The sequence below is a fragment of the Azolla caroliniana genome, unplaced genomic scaffold, assembly GCF_043228905.1.
Source record: "Azolla caroliniana isolate FFs.n. ecotype wild unplaced genomic scaffold, voAzoCaro1.0.p SCAF_1323, whole genome shotgun sequence".
Lineage (NCBI taxonomy): Eukaryota > Viridiplantae > Streptophyta > Polypodiopsida > Salviniales > Salviniaceae > Azolla > Azolla caroliniana.
The window spans coordinates 1-9,822 of record NW_028231758.1 but is presented as its reverse complement, the minus strand read 5'-3'; the positions used below and the strand labels follow the sequence as shown (position 1 = coordinate 9,822).

Below are 9,822 nucleotides of genomic sequence, written 5' to 3'. Positions count from 1 at the left end.
ATCAAGGTACTAGCGATTGGGAAGTTCCCCCTGGTGTCAAACGGTTTACATACAAAGAGATTATGAAAGCCACAAAATCATTCAACAAGGATTTTGAGATAGGGGAAGGTGGTTTTGGAAAAGTCTACTTAGCACAACTCGATGATAATCAACAAGTCGCAATAAAACGGGCCTCTGGTGTAAGTTTTCAAGGTATAAAAGAGTTTCGGAATGAGATTGTGTTACTTAGTCGATTACACCATCGCCATCTCGTTCAGCTTGAAGGATTTTGTGATGATAAAGATGAGCAGGTATATATTATTGTATATGATGCCTCTACTAGGATCTTGGTAATATATAAATTGCAAATTTACTTATTTGTTTTCAATGTTGGCTTCGTTGTAGATCCTAGTCTACGAATTTATGAAACACGGAAATCTGCATCGCCACCTCTTTAGTAAAAACACCTAACTTTGCAATTATATTTAGAAAGGAAGAGGAATTTCTCAAATACAACATACCCTTGAATTAGGCATTCTATAATAATTATAAATATCTTGCTGAAAATTTGAAACATCTAAACCAATTTGAAGAGCAATATATCGTGAATGCATCTTTGTTGGTGCTAATCATGATGGCATGTAACAGGTAAGGATGTGTCAACGTTGAACTGGTATAGAAGGCTTGAGATAGCACTGGCCATTGCTCAAGGCCTAGAATATCTTCACACTTTTGCTGTAAGTGACTCCTGCCTATTATACATGTGAAGGTCTTGAATGTTGTACAAGCATTTTAGGAGCTATTAGCCTTATTTGGGCCTCCATTCATGCCTACGATTCTTGCCAATGCTTCATCAAAATTGCCACCTATCCACACTATATACGCGGTGGAACTACGATCTGTTTTTAACATTCCTCCACTCTTATCTTATTTCTTAGATCATGATTATTTATTTGAGATATCTATAGTATGTGTCTCATGGGCAAGTCTTCACTGAGGTGAATCTTATATAAATGCTTAGTTATGTGTTCACATAACATTGAAATTCCAAATAAGAGAATATACATCCTTCAAAAACAATTTTCATTCAAACATGCATGTGACTTCTGTATCCTTGGCCATTATCCAGAATCCTCCGGTTATCCATAGAGATTTGAAGCCTAGCAATATTCTACTCGATGACAATATGATCGCCAAAGTATCAGATTTCGGCATATCCAAGGCAAATCCTGAAATGGATACACATGTATCAACAAGACCAGCAGGCACTGTTGGGTAAGCATAGCTTTCGTCCCCAATACACAGAGAGACTTAATGAAAATCCCATTTGAATTATTACCTTACAGATATCTGGATCCAGAGTACTTCCTACGTCGCCAATTAACCACTGCAAGTGATGTGTATGGCTATGGAGTTGTATTACTTGAGTTGCTCACAGGTCAACTTGCCATTGATCACAAACGTACCGAGGATTATAACCTTGTCGGTTGGGTAATTTAGCTTGGCTTCCGAAATTTCCTTTCGTTTTGAAGTTATTTAAGGATGTTTCCAAAAATTGCTAATCAATTTCTTTGCTGCAAACAAATCGGTACAATACATGACAAATGCATATTCATGAACTATGCTGTGGATTAAGGTTGGAAAAGCTCTACTTTACAACATCTAGGAAGCGTTCAAATAAAAGATGCAACATGATTTGCAGTCTAAAACAACACTGCACTCAATTCAATTAGTTCTAGAATGTCATGCTATTTGAAAAATTGGTAGAGATCTAAATGTCATAAAATATAAAATCAAATGCTTCACTCTAGGCCCATGATGAATTCGTTGTATAACAACCAATTTAGATATATACATGACTGTCTCCAGTTTACCATTTTAGATATAATGTAACAAGTCTAAGAATTCACGACATAGGACCAAAGAGCCAAAAACAAATGTATATGTGGAACAATTAGTGATAAATGAAGAGATAAATAACACATAAAGCTCTTACCAATGATGAAAGCTGAGGTTGTATATAATCCCTCCGCTGTTGATGAAAGATTAGGTAAAAGGAAAGCTCAAATGGAACGAAAATGTGATGACTATAATTGATCCAAGACTTGGATCAAACTATCCTGTTGATGACTACAAACGAGTGATGGAGATTGCAATACAATGCACAACATATGACAGAAATGATAGACCAAAAATGCAGGTGAGCATAATACAGACATACACAACATACATTTGGACATAAGTATATACATATATACACATTTAGGAATATGCCCAAACACTCAACATACATTTGGACATAAGTATATACATATATACACATTTAGGAATATGCCCAAACACTCGCCTGGATACATGCAAAGATGCACACATGCATTTAGACATACAGATGCGTTTGGACATATGTTTAGATGCATGCATAGACGCAGATAAAGACATAAATGCATACATGCATGCATGCATACTTGCATACATCTTTCCATCCATCCATCCATCCATCCATACATACATACATACATACATACACACATACACACACACACACACACAAAGGAAGAATGGGCTAATTTAGGAATGGACCTGTATTTGGGCGTTTCATTGATGCTAGGATGTGTCAGCAAGTTTGGAGCAGATATTGAGCATGCTACAGCCTCCTCCTGAGCACATGATGGTAGTACGTCCTCCATCCACTGCTTCTCTTCCTGTGAACAAGGGACTCCACCAAACTACAAACAGCTTGAATGACATCAAAATAACATATGTATCGGAAGTGGAACCACGTTGATTTCAATGAACCTGTATGCAGAAAAATGCATGCATGATGTATATACATATACTCCATACATTCATATTCAAACCACAAACAACTTGCAAGAGATCAAAATAACACATTCATATGGTTTGGGAGTAGAACCACGTTGATTTCAATGGACATGCATGCATTGTGTATGTACAGTATGCATGCATGCATGCATCATATATATACATTCACATTCATCTGTGTGAAAGTAGAGATTGGTATATACCATATCTATTCACATATTTATTCATGCTTATGCATGTAAGCTAATAAAAAATGAGTGTTGATCGTGTGTGCTCCACACCACAACATAAGATCTTGAAACACATTTTGTCATTAAAATGTGATATAGGGTGTATCATGAGGGGGGTGTGGAGATCAAGTATTATACATTCGAGAAAGGCCTACTTGATGCAATATTTTGGAGTTGATGGCTTAATTTAGTTCCCAGACTTTGAATATATCACTCTGCACTTCCATGCTAGCATATGAATCTCTAGGTTAATATACATATTTTTCGATGTTTTGGAGAGGTTTGACAAAATCATATAATGTCCAAATTGCTCTGCCTTGGCCCTTCAACCGAGAGATGAATGGTAAATAAGATTGCATGCATTTTTTAAAGGATTGTTCCCACATTTATAAACTTGCAATGGCCTCTTTATATTCTTCCAACCACTTGATTTCTAATTTTGAACGACAATCATCATCCATATGGTTAGGGTCCAATTTGTGAAGGTTTTTATTTCATTCAATCATAAGAACATGCCACATATATGCATATTGTTGAAAGATAAGCTCAACACATGCGCACATGTGTGTATAAACCAAAGTGTGTGAAAGCACACTTCATTATAAACCGTGTAAACTATGTAGTTCATGAGGAATGAGATTGATATCCAGTTAGCCGCTTTGAGCTAATACAATCAATGAATACTTAGATATTGTTATTCCTCCATGAGGAGCTTGAAGGAGAAATGTACATGCTACAACCACCTCGAACCAAGTCCAAAGTGCACCTGATTTCAATATCTTCACCAAATTTGTTTCGAAGTGTTGAAATCGGACAACTCACTGTATGCTTGGAGTCAACAAGGCTTGCTCGTTATCATCTTGTATATCAATGCCCTAGTGATTAGAAGAGACATCCTCGAAATCATCAAGTTTGAGATGAAGTATCTTGATAAATTCCGCATAGCCGAGTGTAAGCCCATCTCGACCCCTCTTGATCACAACTTAAAGTTCTACAAAGACTCTGGCAGCGTGTGTGGGCCTACATAGTATAGGCAAATAATCGGAAGTCCAATGTTCTCCTCGAACCTTCTCCAACCTCCTACATGCTCATCTACATGACTTTAGATACAAGTCCAACTGGTATTCGATGGGTCACATTTATTATGTTTTGAGAACACATACATCAAAATTCTTCTTGTTGCCATATAGCTGCAGACTTACTTTGCAATGACATGGATACAATCATATGTCCATCGAACAAAGACATGTTGAAACAAGCACAAATGTTTCTCAAGAAACTTCACATTAACCTCAAAAATTGAAAACAAAAGCTTGGCCTTCTAACAATTTATGTGAAACAATTTTCCATAATGTTTTTAACCTTTTTATAAACTTCTAGTAACTTGAATATATGAATGCCTATGCATACATACAAGACTGGATATATGTACAAATGCATCTGTGTATTTATTCTTATATGCAGGTATCACATGCAATTGTTTGTATGCTGTTCCACATCTTAGTATGTAAGCAATAATATGAATCTCAATTCAAATCTTAATATAAAGCCAGAAACCCCACATTTAAAACTATAACGAAAAATAGTGCCATGAAAATGATCAAATCTATGAGATATTTAGAATAAAGACAGGAGTCAAATATCTCCAAGGGTTGGAGAGACTCAAGAGAAGAGAATTTTAGCAAATCGATTATGGTTGAAGAGACACTGAGAGAGAGACAGAGAGAGAGAGAGAGAGAAAGGTGCATTTGCCATTACTTAAATAATAAATGTGGTTAGTTTCAACAAAAATATATCTATTAATGCTTCTTTTTGCATTTGACATAAACTTAGAACCAAAACCTGAATAGTATATATAAATGAATAGCTAGAACTTGTAAATTTACATTTGTGCATCTTTATCCTATTTATCTCAAATTTGGATTCCTAGTAAGGACTTAAATCACTTTCATTTTTGTCTTTCAGAAAAATAAAGGGTCAAATTAGCAGAAATTCCCTCAAAAATTAACAATATCCTTAAGGTCAGCCAAGTTTCCTTTAAACAAAAAACGCCTAATCCACTAACAACGAGACTGATGATGCAAACAGCTATGAGTGAAATGAAGAATGATGAAACTATCAATACTTTCTTCAAACAAAGAGATTACTTCAATAAAACCCTAAATGCATCATTATATTTGAAGAAAAACACCAAAACTTTAACCAATGTTTACTTCAAGAAAGCCTGTTTTTTTCACGATGATGTGAAAAATGGAATGCATGAGTGACATTTAGGCTTTAGAAGAAAGAACCAAGAGAAACACAGATGAGTGTTTGCAGAGGTACATTTACTGGAAGAACTAAAAGCATAAAAAATTGGTAAAACTTAACCCCATAAAAAGAAGTTTGTGATATGAGAAATGAGGAAACGAAGTCATGCTTACCAAAAGTAAATTGATAGGGAAAACCGGAATGAAAACAAATGAGTAAGCCTGGACCCAAGAAGTGACAAGAAGAAAGTATATTCTGACCATAGAAACAGATAGAGATGTTGAAAAGAAAGTATATTGTGCAAACCCTAACCAGAAAACTTTGAGAATTAACCACCGCCAGTGATGTGTATGGCTATGGAGTAGTATTGCTTGAGTTGCTCACAGGTCAAGTTGCCATCGATCAGAAGCGTATTGAGGATTATAATCTTGTCGGTTGGGTAATTAGCTTGTCTTTTGAACTTTCCTTCCTTTCTTTTTAAAGTGATTTAAGGATGTTTCCAAAAATTGCTGAGTAATTTGTATACAATGCATAAGATTCCATGATGTTATATATTGTAGATGTTGCTACAATGAGCATATGTTTAAAATACATTACCATGGGTGAATTAAAGCTTGAGTAAGGTCTTACTTATGGTATTTAGGAAGCGTTCAAACAAATATATGCACTTACATTGTTTTTATTCTATATGAGCTCTCTAGTCACTCAAATTAGGTATAAAATATATGTAATGGCATTTGAACTAGTAGACACCTTAATGTCTTATAACATAAAAAATCAAATGAAGATGAATTCCATGTAAAGAAAATTTCCAGATATATGCATTGTTAGCAATGGGCACGGTTTCGGCTCAAACCTAACCTAACCGTTAAGCCATGGCTTCGGTTTATTGGTTCAAAGATAAATAAACCGTTTGGTTTGGTTTCAAATAATATGATCCGGTTTGGGTTCGGTTGGGTTCGGTTTTGAATTTCATGGTTTAGCAGCTTTTCGGTTTCGGTTTGGTTTTGATTTCACGGTTTAGCGGTTTCGGCTTATGTGGTTTGGTTTAAAGGTTTAAAAGTTTTGAAGGTTTAAAGCTTTATAGGTTTATAAATTTAGTTTGGTTTTGATTTATGATAAACTGATTTGGTTTGGTTCTAAATTTTTCATAAACGGTTCGATTTAAATGGCTTCATAAAATTAAAACAATTTGGTTTGGTTTCAAGGCCAAGAAACTGAACGGAACCGCGCCCATTGTTATGCATTGTTGTGTTCTATTATAGTGGTACTTGATTTTAGATCTCATTTCTTAAATAAATAAGACCTTATAAAGCTCATGCAATGACTTTTTTCACATAAAATGACCAATTAAGGCATAAGAAGACTAGTAATTATTTAGCCAAGGCTTAGGACCAAAGACAAAAACAATAAACGTATGATAAGAACATTGGTTGTATGTAAACCCCTCCAATCTTGATCAGGTGAATGGAAAGCTCAAATGGAACGGGAATGTGAGGGCTATCATTGATCCATGGCTTGGATCAAAGTATCCTGTTGATTACCTTTAGGTAGGGTACTACATACATTGAACTTATAGTATGACATATGTGTAGGAGGTGCCTAGGACTTCTTATTATAGCTGCATGTTGACTAATGAGTGCACACATTATGCTACCAAGTGAAATGAAGAATGATGAAGCTTTGTCAATATTTTCTTTAAACAATGTATGGTTAATATTCTGCAGAAAAATACAAAAAAACTTTAACCAATGTTTACTTCAATCAAGAAAGCCTGTTTTTTTCACGATGATGTGAGAAATGGAATGCATGATGAGAGTGTGCCATTTTAGGCTGTAGCAGAATGAACGAAGCAAGCGAAACACAGATGAGTAAAGGTAAACAGTGCCATCATAAGCCTTAGAAAGGGGATCCCCTTCCTTCCTAGAAACAGATATTGGATGGAAGATATTCTGCAAACAAAGTATATACATAGTGCAAACCCTAACTTTAAACTTAGCAATTGAGTCTGATCCGTCCGTCCAAAAGTGAACAATAACCCTATAAACTTTTAACAAAAGTCACGAACAAAACAAAAGAATTAGACAACCCTAACTTTCCCCCCTAGAATCTAAACCTAGAAACAGATGGAACTCTAGAATATAAAGCATACCCCTACAATGCAAACCCTAACTCTAGAAACATACGGAAGAACAGAGAACACTTGTTGATAGGTTACACCTTATAATAGGCATTTAACTATAAACTATTATAATTGACACCTCCAATTATATGTTTTACGAAACACATCACACACCAGTAATTGGTCCATTTCCTACGCATCTTACATCTCTATTTACTACACCAATAATCAAAATGGTAAGCCCACTCTGCTAAAAACTCAGAAAATATGTAATGTAGTATGGTTAATTCATTGGACTTTGATAATATCGTGTTTAAATTTTGGGGTCATAAAGCTAATTATGAGTGGGACACGCTGAAAGACATAAGATTGTACATAGTTGGAACATGGAGCGTATTCCTACTCTCTATGTGTGTGTGCATCATTATCACGTATAAAGTACATTACAGTCGACACCATTTAAATACTTTTATGTAATTGAAAGCTTCATGTGTATGTCTGCATAGTCACCATCGGCAAACATTGACAAATGAAAAATTCAAGAGCAAGAAACATTGACAAAAACCAAACATTTGACATTTTATGTTCAATCATCAGAATCCGTGTTCTTCTGTTTCTGAATAACTAACTGTATGAGAAGAGTGAATATATCCGACAAAGTTCTCACATTGGGTTCAGTCTCCATCTCATTTTTCATGTCCTTCCATTTTTTCATAGCACCTTTCATGTTGTGCCACATTAAGATTGGATTACCTAAAATCAGTTGAATTCCTAACTTTATGTAATTCAAAGCTTCATGTGTATGTCTGCATAGTCACCATCGGCAAACATTGACATAACATACAAAGTTCAAGAGCAAGAAACATTGACAACAAAAAAAACTTTTTGACATTTTATGTTCAAAGGATCAGATTCAGAATCCGTGTTCTTCTGTTTGTGAGTGGTAACTGTATGAGAAGATTGTGTATATTATTATATCCGACAAAGTTCTCACATTGGGTTAGGTCTCCATCTCATTTTTTTCATGTCCTTCCATTTTTTCTTCTAACAACCAGTCGATTCGATTAAAGATATCAATCACATCGTCCATTTTTGTCACTTAGGACCAAGGAGTGTATTGAATTAGTCCTACTTTATCCACTGACATAAATTATGGATGGGACATGCCTGAAGACCCATTCTCACAAAGAATAAACTGATGATGTCTTCCTACATATTTACAAATCAATGGTGGGGATTTGTCCTCAAACAATCAATCAATGGTGGAGTTTTGTTTTTTGTAGTTTTGAACGTTCCTACGAAGTTTGATCACTGCTTTCCTCTTCTGCACAGCTGCCTAATCATTTATTATCAGCTTCAACCAAGTTAATTAAACCAAATCTCTTAATAATCAAAACAAAAACCCTGCTTCATTCATGTTGAAACCCCATGATCACCACATCATGAAGATCATACCAATTTATGCGTGTTTCTCTTTCATTCTTCTGCTTCTTCAGATTCTTCTTCCCCAATATTCCCATGTCAAAGCTCAAAACAATGAAGGTAATTACAAGTTTCTGGATACCAATGATCTTTCTTCGCAATTTCGTTTCATTTCCATACTTTCCTACTCTTTATTGCAGATTCTGTGACTGCTCTTTATTTGATTCATCATTCCCTCATTTATACTTCATCGCATCTGTTATTATTCTTCAATTTGATTCTTACTTTCTCTTCCATTCGGATCCCTACTTTGTCTCCATTTTATCCGTCATTCAATCCTAATTACGTTCTCTTCAAAGTTGCATCGTTATTAACCCCATTAGCTACATTTAACTTGTTGAGGGCATTCAATCTACTGATAGCTTACATAAATTACAGTTCAAGCACTCCTGAGTATTAAAGCTGCGGTTGGGGGTTCAGCTTCAATTATAACATCTTGGGAAAGTTCTGCCCCAAATCCTTGTAATTGGACCGGGGTCACATGCTCCTCCTTTAATCGTGTTACAGCACTGTAATTTCTCCTTGATTTTCCATGAATCTCTAATTCAACGCTAATTCTGGTTTGCTAATGCTAAGTATGTACTATTCATGCCTTCTAATGCTAACTATGCTCTCTTAATGATAATCACATCTCGTAAGTGCTGCTTATGGTCTATTTGTAATTTTGAGTAGAGCTAATTACATTCTTGTTAACATTAATAATGTTGTAATTGTGATCTTCATGACTACTTTTGTTTATTTGAATTTTAGGAATATGTCAGAATTTGGTCTACGAGGAACATTACCGAGTGATTCGTTCGCAAGTCTTACGGAGTTAACATCGTTGGATCTATATAACAATTCCCTCACAAGTCCTTTGCCATCAATGTCTAAGTTGACAAAATTACATGCCTTGTATGCCAAATTTAACCTCCTCATGGAAGATACAAATAAATT

At 35.2% G+C, this 9,822-nt stretch overlaps 2 protein-coding genes and 1 long non-coding RNA gene across 3 annotated transcripts; 2 read left to right on the top strand and 1 right to left on the bottom strand.

Annotated features, from left to right (window-relative positions):
• The first annotated feature begins 10 nt into the window (after positions 1 to 10).
• LOC147847236 (putative receptor-like protein kinase At1g30570) lies at positions 11 to 2,775 on the top strand. Its single transcript, XM_087339412.1, has 7 exons — positions 11 to 290; positions 385 to 436; positions 628 to 716; positions 1,109 to 1,254; positions 1,326 to 1,470; positions 2,030 to 2,179; positions 2,588 to 2,775. The coding sequence occupies exons 1-7, from the start codon at positions 63 to 65 to the stop codon at positions 2,762 to 2,764; spliced, it is 987 nt and encodes a 328-aa protein (XP_087195538.1). The 5' UTR covers positions 11 to 62; the 3' UTR covers positions 2,765 to 2,775.
• Positions 2,776 to 3,663: 888 nt separating this feature from the next.
• On the bottom strand, positions 3,664 to 5,696 carry LOC147847235 (uncharacterized). The gene is made up of 3 exons (XR_015532357.1): positions 5,595 to 5,696; positions 5,456 to 5,503; positions 3,664 to 4,112 (listed from the first exon to the last, which is right to left on the bottom strand). It is a non-coding gene; the product is annotated as an uncharacterized LOC147847235 (long non-coding RNA).
• Positions 5,697 to 8,717: 3,021 nt separating this feature from the next.
• On the top strand, positions 8,718 to 9,780 carry LOC147847234 (putative inactive receptor kinase RLK902; the record flags this gene model as incomplete). The annotated part of the gene is made up of 3 exons (XM_087339413.1): positions 8,718 to 8,946; positions 9,265 to 9,397; positions 9,637 to 9,780. Coding segments are annotated over exons 1-3 (404 nt in total), but the record flags the coding sequence as incomplete, so codon positions are not given.
• Positions 9,781 to 9,822: the final 42 nt, after the last annotated feature.